We start from the raw sequence: 27,232 nt of genomic DNA on the forward strand, positions 1-27,232 counted from the left end.
GTAAGATAAATGATGTAAAATGGTTGTTCTTACATATAATTAAATTCACTAATGTATTAAAAAAAAGAAACATAATAACAATATATAAATCTTTTATATTCTTAATTTTTAATCTGAAACAGCCATTTGATTTCTCCAAAACAGCATCAGTCCACATTTAGTGAGTTTGAACACACGAAGAAAATCTATAACTAATAAATTTTGTCTTTCTTAATATGAATAAATGTATAAATTTTATATTTGTTGCAATGTCAGCATGTAGCAAAATGAAGATCCTTTTATCTGAAATTAAAAGTGACTTGTAATGTTAATTAATATTGTAAATTCATAATGTAAGTAATTGTATTAATTTCTTTGATATCTTGATTTATGTCAAAAATAACAACTTTTATCAATATTTCACTTTATTTAATCATAATATTTGACCAATATTCTGTTTTAAGTATAATCTAACTTCTCACTGCTTCATAAAATTATACAATTTTATGCTAGAACAAGCATTTTTTTAATAAGGCTTTTTCCATTTTATTTTACCAAGATTATAAAATTACAAAAATACTTCTTTAATTAAACAAAAGTATGTACGGTTTGCTTTCAGCATTGTGACTTCTAACAATTTTCATATACAGTATAAAGATAAACAAAATTATATCAAACATTTAGGAGGAACATATGATATTTATATATAAATAAATAGTCATCATTCTAATGAAATTATTTAAATATAATAAAATATTGACAGGAACAATGTTTGATATAAATCATTATATTTGTTCAATAATGCAATTAAAAATGACAAGATGGCCCCCTAATAAATTTAATGGCTATCTATTGAGAGGCTTAAAAAACAAAACAAAAAAAAAGTTAAACTCTGAAGATTACTTTTCGTCGACCATGGTCTTGATGGCTTCGGAATTACTGTACGATTCTATTGTGGTCTTCAAATTTAATAATGAACCTTCCATCTAAAAGAGAAGAAAATATTTTAAATTTTTATAAGATTCAAAATTAATACTTTTTTTGTAAATATAAACTAAATATAGGGTCTTCCAAAAAAAATGCTGCGATTTTAAATTATTGTAATTGTATTATTATTATCTGAGAATGTTGTAATGTACAGTACATTAAAATGTTCAAAAACTGTCCAATGTATACCCATTAAATTGTAACAGGTAAACACTGAACACTTTTCGAACATTCAATGTGGACACTTTTCAAACAATTTATTAATGCATGCAATCTCATGTTGCAAAGCATGTACAACTGATATTCAAATTCTTTCTGCATTCACTATAGCGTATCTGTTGCCGCATCTCCCACAGCAGCCACAATTCTACGATTCCTGCAGATAACTTGTGTTGCACAATGACTAGTGACTCAGAATCTGCTAACTGCAGAACTCTGCTAACCGTTTATGATACTTTTTGTTGTCTACTGTCTCCAAGATGTTTGAATGCAGAGAGTTAATTAAAAAATAATCAAAATAGTCTCCTTACCATATGAAATAACTTTAACACGTCATTGAGTGCATCTTGCCATTTTAATACTTCTGTCCTATGAAGAACTTCCTGCTTGCGTAAAATTCTCATAAATTCTCCTCTAGACAGATTCGGTATCCTGTTGGAAAAATTGTTTCGATCAACAGAAATGTCATTACTATTTATTATATTAAACCAATAAAATTTTCAGATTTGCCTATTTAAATATAGTTAGAAAATAATACAAAATAGAGTATTATGTAAATGAACATTAAAAATTAACATTAAATATTTGCATAGAATTTATGCTACGTAAATATTCATTAATATATATCATAAATTCTCTGCAAAACATTGTCAGTTATCATATTGTGGAAATTCCATCAATAATTAAGACATAAAAATGAAAGAAAACTACCAAATAAAAATAAAAACTGTTCATTTTCTGCTAACTGTAAAAAAATTTGCTGCTAAAATTAAGAAAATAACATTTTTAATGCTTACAAAACAATGTAAAAGCATGAAACACTAATTAAATAATAGATATAATCAGTAAATATAAATATATTCATATCTGCACAGTGGGTAAATTCATCATTCTAACCCATTTGGATAAAAAGAGAGGATGTAGCTAGCATTGTACTCCAATCCACTTTCACTCTCCAGGAGCAATAACAGGCATTCCATTTACTAAGGGTGAATGGATTCAAAACACACTTAAACTATCAGAATCAACCTGTTTTACAGGATAGTGTAATGGAGACATTGCAGATTCACATTTTAAGTTCAAATGAATACATACTCTCAGAGTTGTTACAAAAAAATCACAATCCAAAAGTATGGCAAGTTAATGTAACTCTCCGAATCGATACGATTCCGCGATATCGGTAATATTTAACTTTAAACTTACAATATTACAGAAATTCCCTATTTACAATGTACTAAATATTTAACTTTCATAACAGTATGATTAAATTACCTTTCTACTGGAGATTCGACTAGGTCGTCGGGAAAGGAATTCAATTTGATGCTCAAGTCCTCCAGCGATCCTAATTTTAATATCAAAACCATATTCAACAATAATAATACGGCCAATCTAAAAAAAATATTTTATGTTTTTTAAAAATGCAATTAGTAAATGTTAAGGATATATAGAATAAATTTCTTATTTTTAAAATACAGTTCTATCCAGCCATTTTTATTTTATTTTTATGAAAAAATACCACTTATCAGATTCCAATTGCTCTACTTACATTGTTAAAATTGCCTTAATGATAAATTCTGTGGAAAAATTTAAAAATTTTACTTCCTCATTGTCGGCAATCAAAGTTCTAGGAATATCTACAAAGAAAGAAATATCATCATCGCATTTATACCAATTGTAAACAGAAAAGAATTAAAATGTAAATCAAATTTACTAGCAGAAGTTTCGCTTTCACTTTCGCAAGAGGGTGTTGTCTGTTGGAGAATTTCTGCTCTTTTGCTAATGTTTTGTCTTAGATTGTTAACCGGCTTTGGTATTTTTTCATAATCTCTCTCTTTGGTAACTTTAGAGGCTTCTGCTTTTAAAGCTTTTTCTAATTAAAAAAAAAAAAAATGCTTTAATTATAACTATTTAACTTTTGCATCAGTACATTGAAAGATAGAATAATATAATGTATTAATCAGACAAATGTGGGATTATTTCAAAAATCAATGGTGTAAGAATAATTTTTTTTTTTTGATAATACAGTCAAACCTTAATTTTCAAACATAATTCATTCCTAAAAGTTGTTCTAAACCTGCAATATATTTTCCCATGAGAAACAATATAAAATGAATTAATCCATTCCTGACCACCAAATAAAGCCTGTTTTTTTAAAAATCCTTTTAGCTGTATTTTATGCTAAAAATGCCAAGAATGCAATGTAATATTATATATAACATTTAATTTAACTTAAGCACTTTTAAAGACAAATTCTTGTATGCATTTATATTACGTAAATGTTAACACAGTTTTCATTAATTAATTTGATTTAAATTTAACTTCATAATGAGAAACAAAAATAGTATCTTTCCCACATGCGCATCGATATCTAATTTAGATAGCAATGTTGTTAACAATTTGTGTTGTGACGTCTAACGATGCAGGTGATCTCGACACCATTAACTTCCAAATCGGCAGTCCCGTCGCCAATTGATTGGGCCATCGACTTTCTTTAACATAGGAAATATAGGGAGTTGACCCAAATGTGTCTCTCTAATCTGTGGTTGCTCTTGCCAAGTAACTTGTTTGGCAACCGAGTTATTGTACGACAACAGAGCCAAATAAAAGTTTGACTCAGTGAAATTCCATTCACGAACCGATTTGTTCAAAAACTGAGTCATTCAAAAACCAAGGTTTGACTGTATACTAATAATTTCTGAATAATTTATAAACACATTAAACTGATTATATTAGTCTTTAAGCATACACTAAAATCTTTCATATTTATATTAAATGATTACTCTTACAATACATTAAACAGCCTTTCACAATTTTCTTCCACAAAAGTGATAGTGTCCTCAACCACAAGTATATTAACTTTTAAGAAGGAAATAAAAGTTAAAAGAAAAGAGTATTGAAAGGCTATCATTTAATTTACGACTATATAAAAATTAATCAATGATAAATTTAACATCTTTACTGCAAAAAAATGCAGTAAAGATTTTATTTTTCTGCATTTTATAAATCAGCATTTTAACTTTGTATTATTCATCTACATTTTCCTGTAGACAAATGATAAAATTTGTTTTTTCTTCAAATTCTTTTAACATCCAAAAGTTGAAAAAATGCACTTAATTTTTTAGTTTTGAAATTTTTTCAAAAATAAATGAAATTGATTTTTAAATATTAAAATAAATAAATAATAATAAAAAGAAGTCGTACCTATATCAGTACAAAAGTCTATTGCACCCTGCATGGCATTTTTCTCTATCACTGCTGTAATATTAAATAAATGAATAAATAAAAAGTAAAACAACATACAGTATTTGTAGAAAAAGAATGTATAATTTTATATGATGTAAGACTTTTTTGTTATTGTTTTAAGACTTAATTATTATTAATTGAATTTACAGTTTTAATCGTATTTTAAAACTATGTATTTTTAGATTACTGTTTACTTTTATACATAATATTTTAGTAAATTTTCCTTCTATTATGATAATAAATTCATTATGTCTTTGTAAAAGCTTTTTATATGTTCTAACTTATAATATTTTTATTAATGTTTTTATGTAGTTTTAATGGGATGGGATATTGTTAATCAGGGGAGGTATTTCTTTTCTATGGCATTACCTTTACAATAATCAATTAGTAAATATAATAAAATCAATGCAAATTACATTTATTTGTAAAATTCCTCTTAGAATTTTAGTGTTATAAGAAATATGTAATTCTTTTGCTATTTAAATCAAAATATTTACTCATCTCTATGCTCTATTATAATTCTATAATAAGAAACAAATCTGAAAATATCTTATTACTGATATCACACTCATTGACTAAAAGTTACACAGACAGAACTGTCCAAAAGCTACATCTCAAACAAGTATGTAAATAATTATAATTGTGGTCTGATTGCACACCAGTTAATGTCCCCATAGTGCCTCAAAATTGCTATCTACATAGCCTGTAAAAATGCTTGCAGAAGTTTACTCACAATTTTCAATGTACCTGTTGTGTCTGAAGTCTCTGATTGTCAAGTATGTGTGTATATTGCATAAATGAAGAAGTTTGAGAAAAGCCATTTCAGTGTGCTGAGGGAAACAGGATAACTGCTTTGTTGAATTGCCCACCATCTGCACTCTCTCAAGTCGAAACAGCCACAATGGTATCTTTGTCTACCATCCAGAGACAGATGAAAGCCTCACCATTGCATGAAAGCCACCCCTGTCTTATACCACTGGCAAGTAAATTTGCATGCATGATGCCACTATGCATCTTGCCATTAGCACCCAATAATGTCAGCTTTCTTTGCAGTGATACCACGACAGAGAAGCATGCATTAATACAAACTGGAACAGATAAACACTATTTTGGAATGTTGATGATTATTGGTCATACTTTAAATCCTGCCTTTAATATTAAGTAGCACATTACCTAGCTGGCATATCGATCTGGGAAGCCAACATGTGTGGCAATTAGTTACCCTACTGGTGGTACAAAAGACATCAAAGGCACAGTGGTGTTTTGAAAAATATTGCAACTACATGTTTTTCATGGCAGGGCTGAAAACAGCAGTTTTTTCAGCAAAATAATATTCAATCGCACAGATCTAGAGTTTTCCAACAATGTCTCTGTTGTGTTTCCACACTTTAATGATCTGCCAGCTGCAGCCATCTATGAATGTGACAGACCTGGAGCAGCAGTTGCAATATCTGCTGGCCAATCTGTCACAGAATAGCATAAGGTGTCCAAATGTCCATGCTCGATGATATCACCACACATATTTGAGCAAGAGGCAGTCTTTCGAGCGACTAAAGATTCCTTTAAAAGGTTGTTGTACAGAAAATTTGTCACCTTAGTATGATGTAATCATTACCATCATCACTACATTTGCACTAATAAAGTTTCATTTGATTCCAACATCATCTTGATGTATAGGTCAATGAGTATAACACACATCCCCTTACACAATATTAATCCAGGGGCGGACTGGCCATGTGGAATATGTGGAAAATTCCACACGGGCCGTTTTTCTAAATATGTACAGTATAATATACCGTTTTGTTCGGTTTTATTTTTAAAAAAATTCATTTATTTTTTTTCGTTAAGTAAGATAAATTTCAATTTTTATGTGTAATATAGATATATGTGTAGGCCTTTATCGTTTTACCCGGCCCTACCAGAAGCCGAAGTTAAATTAGTCCAGCCGACCCGAGTCCAACACTACATTGGCCGACTCGGCCCAAACAAAGCATCCTAGGAGAAAAATAATCAAAACAGACAAAGTTGGTCATTTGTTTACGTTGCTAGAAACTATTCACCACCCCTATGAATCTTTGGAAGCACGAGTTACTGGTTTTTCACCCAGCCACCAAAACGTTGATTGTAATCATAACAGATTTAATGGCCAATAATATCATTTCCTTTATTTTAGATAAGTAAAAATGTTATTCAATAATAATTTCTCTATATTCCAAACGATTTAATTAAAAATAATCTATTTTTTAGGTTCAGCTAACTAATTTTTAGTTTGCCATTCACCCACAATGGCGTTGATTGTAGATGGGCAACCTGCGGCGTCGAACATAATATTATTACAAAACAATATAACGCTATATAAAATAAAAATTTAAAATACTGACATCTAGTCGTTTGTAATCGCACTAAATACCAAGAGCCCGCTTCGTACATATATTCGACGCAACTAGAGTTGGTCCTTGGGTTGGTTAATTTTTGCGTCTTTAAGGGATGATAGAATTGTGTACAAATGCACATATACTTTCGTAGACTGTCCATACGCGCTTGACCCCTTTTCAAGACTAAGTGAAGTCCAAGGGAGTATACGTATGTACTGTACAGTACATTCGTAAACGATTCTATCATCCTTTAACTAAAGACGCAAAAATAAACCAACCCGAGGGCCAACCCTAATTGAAAAGACTATCTGGTATTTTAACCCGACTTCACTGGACACTTCATATAGAGCTGTAAAGTGTTACTACAGTTTAATCCAGAAGCAACTTAATATTATTTCAGAATTGCAACATTTTAAATCGTCATGGAATATTTTAAAGGAAAATGTCAGTGAAACTTTTATAAAATTAAACGAAAATGAACATTCTACTGATGATCAACTAGAAAACGATAAAGATTCGATTTCATCCTCTTACTGCAAAGCTTGCAAAAATTGTCCTATTTGTTGTTATAATATATTATTCGGATATAACGTGTTAAATGGTGCTTATTCTACACTTGGTCAAGCATACAAATATTTACTATCTATGTCTGTAACACAAGTGTCCTGTGAACGGAGCTTTTCTACGTTAAAATTCATTAAGATCAAGTATCTCGCAAGAAAATCTAGAAGCTTTCGTGTTAATGTCAACGGAGAAGGATATTTTAAATGAAATAGATTCTGATGATGTCATTAATATTATTGCTCAACAAAGCAAACTTCTAAATAAAAAATTAATGTTCTAGACTTGTGCTTATTGCAATTTTTGTCAATGTTGTATTTTGAATATATTTAAATATAAATAGAAAAAAGTCATTTTTTTTTATTTATGGGCTGGGCCAGTAATGATTTTTTCCACACAGAAATTTTAAGGCCAGTCCACCCCTGTATTAATCCACTTCAGAGAAATTCCACTGTATTATGAAAATTTTTTAATACAAACCTAATAATGTATTCATTTTTTGACAATATGTTCTACATACACAAATGCTAAAATACTGTGTTTCTCACAAAACTAAACTACAGAAGAGTCCTGTACAATGTGGGGATACGTTCTGTGTTATAGAGACATGCATTATCAGACAATTTTATGCAAGTTTAAGACTGGGCCTAGAAGCTGAAGAAGAAAACACACACTTATGGATGACAAAATTAAAATTTTGTATGAGTACTAGTCACAAGTTTTTCATTACATTATGTGAATTTGTGTTATAGGGGAGCACATTATATGGGAGTTAAGTGTATTTCCCTTTGTAAAAAATAATTTATACAATGAAATATTAAAACATAATAAAGTATTTCTATCAGGATTATTTGCTTACTTTTTAAATATATTTTTAAACTCAAAATATATTTAAAATGATTAATGCAGGTTGTTCAAAATATTTTCATTCATAATGATGATTGCTTCATCTACAAATGTGTCATCCACAAGTTAAAAATAAAATGAATATTTACTGTAGAGTAAACCTTATTTTATTATGAGAAGCTTATAACACAATGATTGGATCTTATCCTTAACCTACCATAGAGGTCCATTTCACTTTGTTTTGTAAAAAAAATTTTATTATTTATATTTAATAGATTTTAGGATGTAAAAGCAAAGAAAAAGCATATAAAAAATTAACATATTTCTATGAAAATTAACCAATCAAATTCAATTAATTTAAAATAATTATTTTTCAGGCTATAATTAAATTAATTGCCTATAAAAATTAACTGATAGTTTGACTTAGTTCATTTCATTCAAATACAAGGGGCATTCAAAAAGTTTCCAGAAAATGTAAATAAAAAGAGCAAATACAATTTAATGCTTTGTTTTTCAATATAGGTTTCATTTAAGTTAAAATATATGATATTGTCTCTCTTATAAGCTCTTGTGGTAGAAATCAGTGCTCTTTAATTCTAGCTATTGCACTATAAAATGTTTTGTTTGATCTGTTGACTGCCTTTGAAGTCTTTAAATTTTGAAATAAAAAAATGTCTGATGGGGCTAGATACAAATACCCAATAAAACAAGTCTTGACAAGTTTATGCTTGCATCAATTAATTATAAATATAGCATTCTGTTTATGAATAATAACCACTTTATGGAAACTTTTTGAATGCTCCACATACAGTTTTGATTTTTAAGGAATTTTAATAAAAAATTTTATAGAACTTGAAAATGCATTGAAATACTTACTTTTTACCAATCCCCATACTGATTTTTTATAACTGATTTGACTATATACACGAAATCTACACTGATTTTTTGATATTCTGGTCAGACAATTATGCGATTTGATACTGAAAGAATCACTATATGGAACGCCATTATTGGAAACGTCTGTCTCGATTACATAAAATCTGCCTTGCTCGCTGTTTTTTAAAATTCTCTAAAGAAAGATGTAATAATTAATAAATGTAGAAATAAAACTTTATGTATAAAATATAACAAAAATTATGTATTATTACTAAAATTACAAACATTTTCCTTACCTGTGATTCCGAACTTCGAGTAGATTTAGCTATTGCTAAATTCAGGGCCATCGTGTATGTCAACTGGCGTAACTTATCTCCTGTTTCAGGGCAAGTGTGCCATTCTCCAGTAACAACATCTAAGAAAAAGAAAACATAAACCAAACTGTAGTTGTAGAATCCTCAATTTAATGATTAACCATGATATAACAACCAATAAAGATAATCTAAGTGTAATGCTATTTTACCGTCTTATTACCTTTATTTACAAAAATGTCTCTTCTCTGCAGTGTACTACAGAGGTTAAATGAATACAAAGATACATTTGAAGGGTATAATTAAACATCTTAACAATAAAATAATACATAACATTTATGCAGCAAAGATTTAAAATAAATCAAGTGATTACATTATGCTTACACATGTATCTTGTGAACACTGGAAAGGATACAAATTAATTGTAGTTATACAAAATATACACGAAAATTATAAGAAGACTCGTTTTGTTTATAAATACCATATAAGAGAATAAATACCAAAAAACATAAAGCTAAAATTACATAGATTAGTAATTATACAAAATTTAAAGAAAAATATATACAACTATTATTTACTAAATACTGTATATACAAAAGAAAAGAATATATACAAATTATTAGATAATGTAAGGTACACTGAATCCAAGTATTGATGTTGTTTACAAGTAGACAAATATACATGTATACAGTTTTCATCATGTGGCAACAGATCTGTGAGTGGTTTTCATCCCATTGCCAATAAGTTTGAAGTAGTCCCTGATGAAGCTTCTGAGGCTTTTAAGCAAAGCCTGATTACTGATAAGTGCCTATGCTGAACAAGGCTAGTTGACCCCTTTGAAGTTTTCCTCCATCCTGATTATAAGGCAGTCAAAGGAAATGAATGGGACCATCCTCCATCCCCACACATACATAATCCCCACCATCCTGAATACCAAACTAGCACAGGTAACTGGCAAAGCAACCATGCCCAGTGAAATATTGAATTTCCTTGTGGGAGAGGCTGCCCTTTTCAGGTGCCTTACTGAGTCCATACTGTTGGAAAGAAGAGAGATGTGATGGTCCCAGTGTCCTCACCTTCCCACATCCTTTGCCACAGATAGTAATTGCGAGTAATTTCTGGGATTTTATGGAACTAAATGGCAGAGCATTGCAGATGCAATCATCCAAGGAGTTGCCTACTGCCTCCTTAGCAAGTTCACCTGCCCTGTCATTGCCAAAATTCCCTTGGTGACCTCTAATCCACATAAGAATCCACATCAAAGAATACTGATTGTCAGAATTAACAGTGCACCAATTTATCCTATTAACAATGGGATGGGTATTCCTCTATTGTTCAGTGCAAAAACAGTGGCAGCAGAGTCAGTGTAGTTGTTAATGCATGTAGACGACAGCAATTATTGCACCATTCGACAGCACAGAGAATAGCACATAATTCTGCCTAAAGGACAGTGCAGTCTTGATGAAGAGGCCTTTGCAAAAAGGTAGACTCCATGCTATTGTGGTATATGCCACAAAGGCACAGTCAACAGCCTGTTGTCAATTTTAGAGCCGTCTGTATAGATGCTGAAGTCGGGATTGTCGAAAGGTGAACTAGTTAACAAACACCATTGATGAGGGGGGGCATTTCACCAATAGTACACTGCGTCTCAGGAACATGCTAGCTGAGAACAGTAGAAAGCTCTGGTACAATTTTACTGCAGGAGAGGAGCTGGGGCCCAAGCATCAATCTCTAATGGAATAAGTAGTTAAAACATATGGCTAATCACATGTAACCATTTGTTATGTGAGGTATACACTGTAACAGTGACAGTCTGTATTCAGAACGTTTATAGCTGATATTTTGTGACTGTCCATTCTTATAGAAGACAGACACTTGACCAGGTTGATCATTTCTTTCTTTGAAAATTTGCTTTTTAAATAATCACAAAAATCAAAGTGTGTGTAATTAATTTATCTTTGTAAAAATACAATATACAACCCAAAAAAGTCCAGCAACAAGTTGCATAACTTCCCTGGCTTCACCAGGAAAGTTTGCAACATGCTCTTTTGTCAGACTCCACTTGCCAAAAGTTATATTATACAAGCTTCACCCCCTTTTGCAGAAAAACTTACTAAAACAAAATCTAAATCAAATAGTTGCATAGTTTTATTTATTTTGGCTAGTAATTATTTAAAATAAAATTGTTCGCCAATAAAAAAAATAAAGTGATGCCATTTGTTATGAGATTTAAAAAAAAATAAATTTATCATTATTAATAATTATAAAAAGGCAAAAAGCTTAATTTTTAGGGTAGAGATGAGTTTTTAAGAAAATTGTAAATGCCAAGAAAGAGTAAAATTTCCATTCAGTCCAACTCTACTTGAGATATGACATATGACCTCCCTCTATCTTCCCCCACTTTGACCATTAATCACCAAAAGTTAATGCCCCTTATATACAAGTTATCATGCCAAATTTCATTTCCTAATCCTAATCTTTACTCCATCTGAGATATTAAATGAAATGGATGCCAGCATATATGTGTATGTACAGTACACACACACCCTGATAGAATTAGTTTCCTTTTTTATTTACTTTTTGGAGTTCAGAGGGTCTTAGAACATAGAGATTTTCAAAAACCTGGAGGCTCAAATTTGACTCGATTCCAATACTTTTCTGTGTTACGTATATAACAGCTGGGAAAGTGATAGTATTGTTAAAAACAGGAACATAAAATTAACAGTTTCAACTACTACTTGTAGGATAATCTGCAGTTTTAAAAAATTCTTGCAATGAAAGATACACAACATAAACATATGACTATTGTGTTTTTAAAGATCAGGCATTACATTTTCACAAATCTTAAAAATTTGTCTTTCTTTATGCATTACTGTTTTCATTTAATAATGCCATTATTACCAACAACTAAATAATCAAAATAAAAACAAAAATTTTAGAGAATGTTTATAAGTAACATATTCCAAATTCTGATATTGCCTTTTAAAAACACTTTATAATGAAGAGCATAAATGCCACAGTGAAGTAAATGAGTCAGATGTGCCAACTAACAGAATACAAAACTATCTAAAAACACATCAACACACTAAACCAATTAAACAAACAATAAAATTATTTATTATAACAAACATTTTCATCCATATCAATTAGATATCTTCAGGTTATATAAACCTATTAAAGAGCATACCACCAAATCAAATACAGAACTCAAATTAAACCTGAAGATTTCCAACTGATACGGATGAAAAATTTGTTATATCAAAACTATCTATTGTTAGAAAAGGCATTCCTAGTGTTTAAAGAACACAATGTTCTTCAAGGAAGACTAGAGTAGTTGTTCATGTAAGACATTACCTCTTATGTCAATTATTACTATGCATATGTATAAATTATTGTAAGTCAAGGAAAAGTAAACAAATTATAAAGAATATCCAAACAAATGGTTTTTCTACATTTTAATTATGAAAAGACTCTGAATAGCATTAAAACCATTTATTCAAAAATTCATAACTTGTTTTGCGGCCTGTACGTCCTCATGAGATTATTGAACAAATGGAAAACATTTTTCAATAAATGATAAATTTATACTTATAAAATAAGATAAATAAATTCATACTTGCTGAACAGAGACCACACAAATAGTTTGACTGGCATTTGTTAAAAAAGTAGCATTTAGATGATTTTTTTACAAATCATATACTCCCCACAAAAGGTCTCTCCATACAATATTCTCCTATAAAATAGGAAATGCTTTGTATGGCGTCCTCAGAAGAAAAATAAAGAAGGAAAAGAAAAACAAAAAACTAAACAAATAAAGAGAAATACACTACTTATAATGCCTGATATTTTTTAAAATATTTTCCATTGTAATTTATTCCTCCAAAAATACAAAATTTGTACATTTTAAAGATAAGACAATACGAATTATACAGACATAATTACCTGTAGTTTTTCGTGCATCTAAGAAATCTCTAAACCATTGGGAATCGGTAAAGAGGAGTTGTTTTACATATTCGACCGAAAACGGCAGCAAAATGTCAATCATTTCTCTTCCTTCGTGGTTCTCCACGGGACAATGAACTTCATCTGACAAGAATAAAAATACACAAATTAACTTAAATATTTAATATCTTCTATTGAAAAATTGTTTTGACTATACAAATACATTAAAAAAAACTATTATATTCACAGAATTCTTTATTTACATATTTATAAATATACAACTTAAGAAAACGTAAATCTTTATATAATAGAAATGTATTATATTGCATAATACACATTTCAATTATCTTAATATATAATAAAGACAGTCAAAACATGATTTGCATGCCACATGCAGTTATCGAACATCAATGTGACTCCCGCAAAATATCTGATCACCCTAACAATTTTAAGGAAAAATAATAAATTAAAATCAATAACACTGAAAAAATTATAAGAATATTATGTAAGAATAATTAGCCCACACTAAATCAATGCATGTGTATGAAATAAACCTGATCTAACTGATGACAACCAATAAATATGGTTATGACATCATTAAAATTTGATGGCCAGATGGCTTGCTCTGGTGGACCTGGGATCGAATCCAGACAGGTCCAAAAACCCCAGGAATATTTTGGAATAGTCTATCTGAATATGTCATGTTCCGTCCCTCACCTCTGGCATTATGGATTCGGCTATGCTCACAATGGGGTGCCATTGTTGGCATAGCCAAGCCATAATATGGCTTACTAAAAAGGTGCTCACAGAGCAGAAAGTTAAAAAAAGAAAAGACATCATTAACATCACAATGCCACATCACTTTGCTATATTATCAATGTGCAGTTTTTGCCCTTTATGTTTTACAATGTATATAAGTGATTTCATCATCATCTTGCATCTTACCACTCTTGTATAAAAGGACAAGAAGCATTTGTATAAAAGATAGGTAATTAAAGTTCTTATACCAAATTTAACTGGCCACCCATTATATATATTATTACTGGTTTTATAATCATATATAATATAATATATATATAACCAGTAAAATTATAAAACCAGTAATAATATATATATTTATTACTGGTTTTATAATCATACATTAAGCTTCATTTTAATACTAAAATAAATTAAATAAAAATTGTATCTACTGACAAAAGTCCTATTTTTAAATAAACTTTATTGGAAACTTTCCCCTCTTCAGATAAGCCCATCCCATCCATATGATTGAGGAAATATAAAATTTTCTCTCTTCATAAAGTTAGTTTTATTTATTTTTATCATTCTAGATAAAAATCCATGTAATAAATATTTAAAAACAAAAAAACCATAAAAACATAATTTATAATTATTTATATTAATTAATTAATTCAAATTAGCATTAATGCAGCCCAAAATAATTAATATATAGAGTTATTTACATTTATAACATTTAAGCATTGCTCTTTGAACTAAATAGCTCAAAAACACAATGCTTAAATGTTATAAACAATGTAATTTCAGCTCTCTTAGTACCAAAAGATAGTTGTTTACTCCTACTGATTAAAAATTAATTTTGAATTTTAGCTAATTAGACAGTTTTAAAAAGTTCTGAAAGAAAAGATCGGTCTAAAGTGAAACTTAAACCTATAACTCTTGCATATCAAACAGGCACATTAATTATATTTATAAAATAATAGCGCTTGGCTTTAATCAAGTTTCATTCTGAATTGGTTTGATTTGATAAAGTAACACAACATTAGGAGATCTGCAAAGGCTGGGGTGTCTCCAGAGAACTTTCTACAGGGAACTGGTCCCTATTTAGGTGTTGTTTATACTTGGAAACTTGGAAAACACAATTTGGCCAACTTGTCAGTCAGGCACAAACCCATAACCAACTACCAGTGTTTAGCAGCTTTATTAAAGACTACACATTGCTGTATACTGTACTGTCATGAATTTTTGAGCTCATTTTCTGTAATAATAAATTCATTGGTATAATCTCAGCTCAGTAAAACTTCTGTATAGAGACAATTGTAATAAATTACTGAACAGTATATCCATCTTCTTGTTTCCCAGATTGGAGAAAACACCTGCTAACTTGAACTTTCGTAAACTCTAATAACCTTCACCCCCTATTAGTCTCAGTTGGTGCATTTATATAAATTAATTTTTGTTTAATTTATATTATCTTTAAAGGTTCTTAATCTAAACTAGCCCAATAAAATATGTATAATTATAATCCTTTTTACAAATATAGTTGGAATATTTTAAAACATTTATCTTATCTGTTTACAGTTTTTGAAATCCAAATATATTACATAAGTAGTCATTAAATGAAGTTTCAAGTTAGAGTTAAAAGTCCAGTTGGTAGTATCTTTTATTACAGGAAATACTTCAAATGTTTAAAGTTTGTAAGTAGACAATTTTCAAATCTGATAAGAGTATATTTACAAAAAGTTTTAAAATATACACTAAATGATGTACTTTACACTTACAGTTCTCTGCTTATTTTTTTGGGATTAAAACTAAAAATTTCACTAAAACACGAGAACTTTCCAGTCCATCCTCGGGATGCCAACACTGCCAATGGTGTTAGTATCTCTGAGAATGGTCTAGAACAGGGATGGGCCAAATGTGGCCCATATTAATAATTTTTGCGGCCCATGTCACATAAAATATGAATAAATATATCAATTTCCCAGCTTAAGGAAGTATGCAGCAAAAATTCAAACATTATTTTCTACAACTTATATATGTGAATTGTTTTTCTGCAATGAATTTAGCAAAAATTAAAACTAGAAACTAGCAGTGACTAATATTTAACCAAATATTTCCGATATATTACATTTACATCAGTTACAGAAACTAAATTAATTATACCTATGCTAATTTATAATTACAGTAGACCCCCCTATAACATGGTAGATACATTCCGTGTTGTATGAGTCACTTAAATACATGAGCCAATCACAGCCTGGCACATGTGTAGTTTAGTGGCTACGGCTGTTTGAAAGGCTTTCTTCCATAAAATTAATCGATTCTAGACTGATTTGACTCAACATTTCCAAATCACGTATAATTTTTTTAGAATAATCCATATAAACTATGCTATAAACGAAAAATTGTTGGATTACTTACTGAGTGTGCACCGTTCGACGATGCCATTGCTTAAGCTTGTTTTCGTCATGGAGTGGCTCATTGAACGGCAGGCGCGTGTTTCCTGATAAGTTATTTTTCTGTGAAAAATTCGCTGAACTTTGGAGACATCATTAATAAAAATATAATTTTTATGGCCGTTAAATAATAAATGGTTTTTAGTAGGTCCACTGCTCGTTTAAACTCAACAGTTTGTGCAATGTCTGCTATTGGTCCAGATTCGACCAATCCTGTTGCGACACAAGTCGGCGATGATGTTTTACCGTGTTATACGAGTCTGTTTTAGCGTATTATACGAACACGATTGCAATTTTTTCGCTGTGTTATACGAATCCATGTTATAGGGGAGTCTACTGTATATATGAATAAATAATTGTGATTTACTGACATTTTTTTTCTCTTTTCTCTTGTATGCGGCACGTGTTAGTTCAAAAATCTTTAAATGCGGCCCTTACATAGAAAAAGGTTGCCCATCCCTGGTCTAGAAAGCCCAAAAGTACTAGTGTTTAAGTGAAAATTTTCATCTTTATCTCCAAAAAAGTAGAGAATTGTATACATTTAAGAGAAATTGGAGAAATGAATTTTAGTTTATATGTACTTCTAAAGATAAAACTGTAAGAGTACTTTGAAAATACAAAAACACAATATCTTATGGTCTCTTTCTTAAATATGATTGTTCTTCACAGTAATCCATCACATCATTTAGCAACTCTATGAAGTGCTTACAAGTGCCTTATTAATGAATTTTAACTAAAATTTTATCCTATTTGTTGTTGTATTATGTTCAGTTTTGTGGATTAAGTTTTATTATTTAATTAATCATTAATGTATTACTTTTCATGATTTATATTGTAACTACAATAACTGTTTTTTATTATATTTTGGCATGTTTGCCTTCATAGCAACAACGATTTGATATCCTTGAAGATGAGTCAATGCAACTTGAAAGCACCAGAATGCTTAAAGTACCCAATTTTTTTTGCTTTTTCTTATATTTTTTTCATTAAAGTATATTTTTTTGTTTTAATATGAATGTGGAGTATATATTAATTTATCAGAGTAACATTGATTTAAATATTTCTAAAAATTTTAGAGTATAACTGTTGTAAACAGTATTATTTTAAAAATTCATTAATGTCTTTAAACTCTTATTATGGTTTGAGTTGAAATATTACTAAAGATGAGAAACAAATCGGAGAATACATTTGAATATAATATTTCATTAATTGCCAATATTACAGGCTTAGAACTATGCCACTAGTAAATGGATTTTTCCATTTAATACAAAAAAACAATGTTTTCTTTTAAAACATTTAAACAATAAGTTTCATACTTTGAGCACCAAAATCACACTGCAATTCTTGTTAAATATAATAATTATAAATAAATTAATTTTGGAGTATTCTGAAAGAAAGATCGGACCAGAGTGGGATGCGAACTCACAACACCTGCTTATTGTGCAAATTACTGTGCAATTATGCTACATGGACCTCCATCCAATCTTTCCTTCCAGACTAATAAAATAATCATCTAATTTAGATACAAAATATCAATCATGATAGATTTAACAATGAATGTAACATTCATTCATTTTAAGTTTATTAGGTACCAATTTTAGTACATAGCCCGGTTCCGCTTTGGGCACTACCGGGTAATGAATGTAACAGTATTTTTGTCCTTATTACACAATTAAGCACACTCAATAGACACTAGGCTTTACTTTACATTCGTCTTTATTCTGCTCTTTAGGTGCCGATACACGTTTTGGGCGCTTGCCCCTCCTCTTCTGTTGGCTTTGTTATTCCATATTTAATACATTGTATAAAACATATAAACACATGTCATTCTAAAAAAAAATATATAAAATAGATTTACATTAATATGTATATACTAGATTCTTTAAGTCACAACACATACTCAGATATCCACAAATGATCAAGAAGAAAATCACTTATGGTTATCTGAGTACATGAAGTGACTTAATAATCTAGTATATACATATCAATGTTAAATCTATTTTACAGGTCATATAGATTTTTAGAATGCCATGTGTTTATATGTTTTATACAATGTATTAAATATGTAATAACAAAGAGTAAACAGAAGAGAAGCGATCACCCAAAATGCATATCAGCGCCTAAACTCTAACTACTAATTAAATATCAAGTAATTTTGCCTAGAGATTAGAATTGGGTTTATGGATGTTTATATTTGCCAACTGATATTTACAAGAATAAAAATATTCTAATCACACATACAATAAGCCTGAAATTCCTGTGCACTCTGATTAGCTTGAACTTATGAACCATCTAGGTTTGTAGGTTCCAAGTCATTGTTTCAATTTCTCTGTGTTTGTTAAGGATAGCGCCATTCAATCTAATGCCATCGTGCAGTTAAGTGCAACTTCATCTCTACATTATGTATCTTTCTATTGCAATTATAATTACATTAATAAAAAAACAATTTTATTTTACACTGTTTTACTTTCTTTTTTATTGTCTTAACTAACTTTTTCTTACCATTAAATAAAGAAATAACTGATAACTTACAGATCCTTTTCTCTCTCTTCACATCAGTTCCTTGTATATCATGAATAACCTAATCAATACTTGCATTTATTTTAATTTATTCATTTGGAATCATTGCTTGCTAACATTGAATAAGTGTATTCAATGTTAAATTAATAGATCACTTTCAGTATTATTTAGGGTCCATGATTAGAATGAATGGAATAACTGAATGATATTTAAATTTTGACTATAAAAAATAATAAAAAAGTTTGTTGCAGCTTATGAAATTTTAATCTATGAGTGGCTTTCAGAAACAAGGCAAACTTGGCATTATATTTAATTAAAGCATGATTTACACTTTAAATTTTGAGACTAAGATAAAATAATAACTAAAGAACAGAAAATTTATAAACTGACATCACAAAAATTGCATAAATAAAACATTTTACTTCTCTTTAACATAGAAAATATTATTTTTTTAATATATTCAATTATATATGAGCAATTACAAAGCAATAAAAAAAATTCTAAACTTTTACAGTTTACAATAGCCCCTTAATATAGCATTATTCTTTTGTCTTCCAAAGATAAAAGCATTTTATCCAATAATGTATAGACATATCTATTATATTGTGTTATTTGATATACCACTCATTCAGTTTGTTACTCTAGATGTGCAATATAACAAGGGGCTACTGTATTTAATATTTTTGTCAGCTGAATTAATCAATAATAAATAAAGTTTAAAGAACGTTAACATTTTTGGCCCGATTAATGGACTATCAAGGATAATGAAAACAGCTTTGACTTTCAACTATTCACACCTAAAGATGGCCCATTAATCATTAAGAAAATAATTTTTTAAAATACTTTTTAATTGATTTATTTTATATAAAATTAAATACTAAATTTTCCAGAGAGAAATTAGAAAATTAAATTTTTTTATTGAATGTAGGAATGGCAATGGCTAGCACATAATTAATAGTACCTAAATGAATGGAATTATAGACATAAAATAAACTTACACATAATTAAACCTTATGAAACATTTGAAATAGTTTACCTTCGGTGTCAGATTCGGTCGTTTCTATTTCTTCTGCGGAATTTTGGCTTTGAGAATTGTTTTGTCTCATCTCTCTCTGAGTTTCAAAATCCTGAAAAATATTATTCTATTAATATTTAAAACGAAGTTAGTATTTCTAATGCAATAATCTAATTCATTTATCGTACAATTTAAAAAAGTTAACAAATTATTTACTTGTATACATTTTACATCTTTCAAAATATAATTATTAGAGTAATTACTAAAGTTTTCTAAGTCTTTACCATAATTTTCTGCACGACTTGAGTCGAGTCAGAATTGAAAAAGAATTTATCAGGTAAGACGACCTACCGTGTAAAGTTAAAGATTATAAATGCTATCAGTTACCTTTACTATTTGAGTAAACAAATCTGATAAGGGAATTGCGTAGTTAAATATCAATAACAATGACTTCGTAATCACGACAGAAACATTAATTTTCTAATAAATTATTGATACTTTTATTAGCAAGAAGCTTCCTAACTTTCAAGAAGATTAAAGAGAAATTTATTTCTCTATAAACATGGTTCAACTAATAAAGAAAATTATAATAAAACTACAATATACAAGTTATTAACTAATAAAACAATATATAATAAAGTTTAATTATAATTAATTTTTCACTAGGACTTCAATTTTGCATATTTAGCCTTTAATACTGCATGTATTTAATAATTCCTGTAAAGAATACATCCAACTTACACACTTTATACAAATTTAAAGTTCATTTTTATTAAAAATTTAAGATAATGCTATAAATCTAAACATTTTTCTAATCATTTTGAGGAGAACAAATACTTACTATACAACAGCTTTGATAAAAGATACATCTTTAAGATTATATACAAACCTTCAATATTTGCAAGAGATAGAGAGCAAGGAAGCTAAATTCACTGCATTATGACAACTAAATAGAGATAATATTTCTAAATAATTTGAGATATTTGTAACAATTCGTAATGTTCGACAGTTATGCAATGCGTAAGTCCACATATGCCACAATGCAAATTTTATTAGTTCACTAATAATCATTAACACCTGCAGATAAATATGATTAAATTAAAATGAGAACTCACATATTTAACATTTATTCAATAATTATAATCTGAATATTCTATGCATTTAAAATATCATTTTATTAAATTTAAATTTTTGATTCTCTCTCAAAATCTAATTGATAGATACACCAATACAAAAACTACAGAAGAATTTGTAAATACTGTTGAGTAAAATTTCCCTTTTGAACTTATGAATAAATGCTTAATAAAAGAAAAACCTACTATAAAATGTTTGTAACACTTTCCATAAATTAAAAATTGTATTTTTAATAAAAATATAGTTGCATATCAAACATTTTAAATGAAAATGTTACATTAATCAGTCATATCTTTATGTTTAGTTTGTTTGAAAAATACAGCAGCAAGTTGTAACACAAATATTCTTAGTGTTAAATGACTTATAGTAGTGTTTTCATGATAAGTGGAGAGGCAACAACTTCACAAGGGTGAAGCAGGGTGAATTAAGGGAAGCTGATCAAGAGAAAATTTATGGCTCCTAATCCTATGTATAATTTTTACTACAAAAGTAAAATTGTTTCAGACTGCTTTATATTGATTTTAAAAAAACTTGTGTATTTTATTTGTTTAAAAAAATGACAAAAAGGAGGCTACTGAAGAACTAGAGGGACCCATTAAGGAGATAAATATCCCAGGCCCCATGCATTAGCAATATCCATCGCTATACATTTCCATATTCCAAATTAAAAGTTAAACTTTTTACTCCAAAAATGACAGCTCATTATCTCATCTCTCAAACAAACTAAATAGAAGTGATTGCCCACGCAGAGGTCCGAATCAAGTCGAATCAATAACCTCACACACTTTATTGCATGGCCAACAAAAGTGATTTAAAAGTTGATGCAATTAATATAACAGATTTAAACTTATATAACTTATAAGCCTAAATATAGAAAAATTGTTTATTACTTTCAATTAAATTCATTAATTATTTATTTAATAAAATTTACTCAAGGAAGTAGAATGAACGTCAGTAAAGCTAGCTGTTTAACAATTTATATTTGCTGTGCTAAGTCATGCTTAACAACTTGTACTTGTCAGTGAAGCAAATCATTTGTTCTCAAATAGAGAGAAGTAAATATATATATATTTTTTGAATAATTTTGCATTCAGGAAGATAAAATCTAATTTTATTACACTTTGGCAAATAATTTAAACACAAAAATTTTAATAAATACTGAGATTTCAGAAAATAAAATTAAAAAGACGACAATGAAAAGATGAGGGTATGTTCCATTTGTTTCATAGGGAGGATATGTATGCAGGTTATATGAAAGCAAGGTTAAGGAGTTGCTATAATATGATTTAAAGCACTTTATGTAGCTTTACAGGCATCACAACCTCGTGCTGCTATAATTCATGCTATGGAAGTTCCTTCATCTAGCTTTTATGTAACTTGTATACCTACTTCTACCACAAAAATAATGGAACAAACTCACATGTTTTCATTGTCTACAATTTAATGCATCTAACTGTACTACATAATCCAAAAGTATAAAATTGTATAAACTCTATAAATTAAATAAAAAAACCCATCAAAAGTAAATTTGGTGCATTCTAACTTTTACTTCATTTTTGTATGGCAAGTACCAATTATTCTGACAGCATCTATAATTTTCATACTAAAAACACTATCCGTTACATCTGGTTTATCTTCAGTTGACAACTTTTCAAAATAACCTTGTCTACCATTACAGTTCCAAGTCATGCATGCATTTTGTTGCTTACAAATATTTACCTTTCAAATTCTTTCTGCTATTTTATTTCCTATTTATTCACTTCAATTATAAATGTTGTAAGCATAGATACAGATAACCCCCGTACGACACTTCTATAGCACGAATTCACTCTAACACGGTTCAAGAATTAGGAACATCCCCGTATAACACGGGTTCACTCTAACACGGTTCGGGATTTAGGTAAAACACTCGTACAGTACAATATGAAATGTAATAAAAACTGTTACCAGTTGATGATGCTCATGCTGAGATCATCATATAGGATAAATAATCTTCTGGTAAAATATTTACTTAAATAATAAATAAGTATTTTACCCATAAAAAAATCTAAATATAAAGCTGAAAAACCGGATTTTATCACTGTATCCCAAAAATGGCCACTAGGGGCACCCCTGGCTACTATTTAAATTAATTTAAATTAAGAATATATATTATTTTATATTTATTTTATATTTTTACAGTATAATATTCAGTATATTATTATTTTTATTTGTAATTTTGTATGCCCCGATGCCTGCCTGCATCCGGCATTTCAACTTGTGAATAATAAATCTGATTTAAAGAAGGATTTAACAGCATGTTTTTTAATTTTTGGAACCTAACCCCCCTTTTCGCACTAGTTCTTTGTTTCGTATAACACGGATCCGCATAACACGGCAATTTTTTGGAACATAACTCCCGTGTTATATGGGGGTTACCTGTACAACTTTAATGGAATGATTACTATAAAAAAAAAAAATCAAACATTTTGAATCTACAGATGCAATTCTGAAGAAGATAGCCTCTTATTTATTGAGACTATGTACTTTATATTATTATAAATTAATTTTAATTGCATAATATTATATTAAATTATTATAAATCAAACAAACAGAAAATCCAGTTATAAAGAGAAGAAAATGAATAGCTATGCAATGAAATATTCTTAAAAGTCTGATGTAAATGATTATAAGTTATAAATAAGCAAAACAATTTTTGATCATCTGTAATTTTATAATTTTAATTTTCTCTGTAATTTTTGATAAGAATAAGTAATTTTAAAAAACATTAGTGAAAGAGAAAATAATACATCTATATAATAAGGAAGTAAGATCTATTTATAATAATTGGAAGTTCACAAGCATTTTCAGTAGTTCTGCACATATTTTCTTACACATGACTTTGATTTATATATACGGAGGAGGAACCAAAAATAATAGGAATAATTTTGTGGAGAGAGAGAGAGGTTCATAGTACACGTATCTGCTGCTAGATGTCAGTAGACAAAATCCTCCAAAATCAATATGCACAGCAGCATTGGTGTGTCAAGACTTGTTGGCCCGTAACAATTTTTTTCGTAAGCGCTGTTTTTTGTTTTCATCAAAAACACGATGTCAGATTTTAAAGAGCAATGTGGTGCTGTGAAATTTTGTTTCCTTTTAGGGAAAAGTAGATTGGAAGTGGTTGAAATGATTTAACATGCTTACAAACAAGATGCCATGAGTAAGACCAGGGTTTACGAGTGGTTTTACCTGCTTTCAAAAAGGAGAAATGACTCTTGAAGATTAACCCAGGTCTGGGTGTCCATCCAACATGCAAACTGACAAAAATGTTGATTTAATGCCTCCAACTTGAAGTTTTTCATGGTCATGGTCTGACATTTATTTATGTTAATTTCGACTTCCCCAACTCAAATGTTAATATTTATTCTATTCAAAGTGATCACAATTATCATATTTCTTGAAATTTTCAGACAATTAGTTGTATCTACTATCCAACATCCATTTACAGACAACGTTCCAGTCCAAAGCAAAACAGCCTCTCACTTTATCTCAACACGTACTGGCAAAACAGTTTGATTCCATTAGTTACACTGAACATTTTGCTAAAAGACATTACACAGGCTGTTTAAAACAAAAAACAACCATCAAAGATTCTTTATATAATGCAAGAGATGTAAAAATACAATCTATTCAGAATCACCATTTTTTACTCTGTTCTTTAACTCAAAGTTTTTTCCTGTCCCTTGGAGCTTTGAGTTAGAGAAGTTTTACCGTAACTAAAAAAAAAATTAAATTAAAATAGATGAAAGTTGTTATTATTATATTATGCTTTTAAATTTATAAATAATTTTCTATCTATTTGAACTTTAAAATCAAATAACTCATACAAACAAATAACATACAGTATCTAAGAAATCAAGAGATTAAAAATCTGTTTATAGTCAAAAGTTTCTCAATAATTTAATCATAGTAAATATTTGACTACTTAAGTTTTATTTGTAATATCATGTTTCTTCAGTGCAAAATATGTAAAACATTTCTTTTGTTTTACATATGAGGATAAATTTGTGAATATAAAGTTGTATGTGGACAATCAACTGTACTTAAGTTAAAATGATTAAAGACAAATCATAATATGTAGAAAAATGTTGGAATTTTTATCACCAAACAAAAAATATATAGCTCAAAAACAGACAACCGCTGCATTTTTGCCAGTTGTATTTCCTGGGACTGTAAATAAATGTTAATGGCTTTGTGTCTTAATTTTTATTAATACAGAAAAGTATTAATTAAATTTATAAATAAAATGCTTTTTATCATAGAACTCATTACATAAAAAAATATTTGCCTAATCTCATTACTATAGTTAAAATATGTGAATTGGAAGATTAAAACTGAAACAGATTGAAAGAAATTCTTAGTTTGCATTTGATTTCTCCTGACTATTATCAGAAAAACGTAACTGATAATTAAAAAGATCATTATTTTTAATATCACATCAATTTTTCAAGTAAAAAGCAATACTCAAGTAACAGTAACAGTTAGAACAGGAAGTAATAAATTTGTAATAATTTAACCATAAAAACAAAAACACAGGCCACATATTTGAGTTTATATATTTTATCATCATAAACATTTGAAAACCATCTTGTTTGTCATCAAGTGCATCCACTTTCAATTAAAATAAATTAGTTATTATATTAGCAAATTACAAGCAAGCAATAACAGCGACCGATTAAACCAAAACAATTTTCTCAAAAACATCATCATCCTTAGAAACGAACGACATTTTTAAACCACTCAAAGAATAGAACCACTATGAGAAATGACGACACATCATAATATTTCCTGTTTAAGATGATATAATACAGAAAGTAAATACTACTACCTGCAATTATTATATTATACATTTTATACCAAATTATTTACATAGATCCAATTTAAATTTAAACAAAGATTTAATACAGAGAATAACTACATTTCTATATACTTAAAGTAACAACTCTTTAAACCATGATAATTTAAAATCAGTAAAGTAAGGTTACAGGCTTCTATAGTTTATCAGATAGTGTACTGTACAAATGCATTTGTACAGTACTTGAGGGAATTGGTACCTTATCAGAGCTGTACCATACCCAAAGGGGGATCGAAAATTCGGGGGTCCAGACCTCTCATTCGGAACTGCAAATTTACCGTTTATCACGTTAGAAAGGTCGAAAACTTGAAGACATTTATTAGAATTAGGTAATTTTATACGTAAATTATCAAAATATTAAGTAAATTATGTTAAATATATTTATTAAGATGAGCTATTGTTGAAATTACACTATTCTACACTTTACAGAGACGTTAGAATGGTCAAAAGTAGGTAAAGACGGAGTTTTTTTTTTTTTTACCTGTTTGCATTCGTTACTCATTGCTGACATCTCGAATTATGACACCAATGTTGTCATTTCTTTACTCTTACGTGTTTTCCCTACTTCAATCGGGCCATCGTAGCGGGAAGTCTGGCATGAATCGCTTATTTATAACATAATTATGTAAAAAATTAATTAAAATTAAATAATGTCTACTTTAGTAAGTTAATCACGAACTTTCTTCTCTCATTATATAACTACATTACTTCAACACGTTTCCGCACATCGAAACACGATTATTTTTCTTTACAGCGACCCCTGCCGTAAAATATTTTTAGAATTAAAGAAATTAATTTTATTTTTTAATTTTGGAATTTCAAAATTTAAATAATAATGTATTTTTGTATCGTGAAGTTTTTGATTTTGACATAGAAATAATTTATTTATATTTAATGTCTGCGGAAATTTAAATCGAAATTATTTCGGAAGAATCCGAGATCGACACCCCGCTTATTTTCTAAATACAGCGGCGAAATCCTTGATTGTTAATTAATTCTCAATAAATGGTAATCGACTCGATAAAATTTTGTTCTAGATTCGTGCTGTTTTTTTATTTATTATAGTTTATATGAATTTTATTACTTAAATTATCATTGTTATAGACTCTAAAACTGACGGCCGGTTGGCCGAG

At 29.0% G+C, this 27,232-nt stretch overlaps 1 protein-coding gene across 2 annotated transcripts; it reads right to left on the reverse strand.

The window, feature by feature from the left end:
• Positions 1–386: 386 nt before the first annotated feature.
• On the reverse strand, positions 387–26,849 carry LOC136989530 (protein Aster-B-like). Of its 2 annotated transcripts, none has more exons than XR_010882926.1 (11): positions 26,581–26,849; positions 20,090–20,180; positions 13,340–13,483; positions 9,383–9,501; positions 9,087–9,279; positions 4,387–4,440; positions 2,897–3,055; positions 2,732–2,819; positions 2,458–2,527; positions 1,497–1,617; positions 387–965 (listed from the first exon to the last, which is right to left on the reverse strand). XR_010882926.1 is itself a non-coding variant. In XM_067287729.1 (11 exons), exons 1-11 carry the CDS (start codon positions 26,608–26,610, stop codon positions 879–881), a joined length of 1,203 nt encoding a protein of 400 aa, XP_067143830.1. In that variant the 5' UTR covers positions 26,611–26,848; the 3' UTR covers positions 387–878. The 2 variants fall into 2 exon arrangements, 1 of the variants encoding a protein (XP_067143830.1); XM_067287729.1 differs by having other exon boundaries at positions 2,458–2,574; positions 26,581–26,848.
• Positions 26,850–27,232: the final 383 nt, after the last annotated feature.

This window comes from Centruroides vittatus, unplaced genomic scaffold (genome assembly GCF_030686945.1).
Source record: "Centruroides vittatus isolate TY-2023 unplaced genomic scaffold, ASM3068694v2 scaffold_654, whole genome shotgun sequence".
Taxonomy (NCBI): Eukaryota; Metazoa; Arthropoda; class Arachnida; order Scorpiones; family Buthidae; genus Centruroides; species Centruroides vittatus.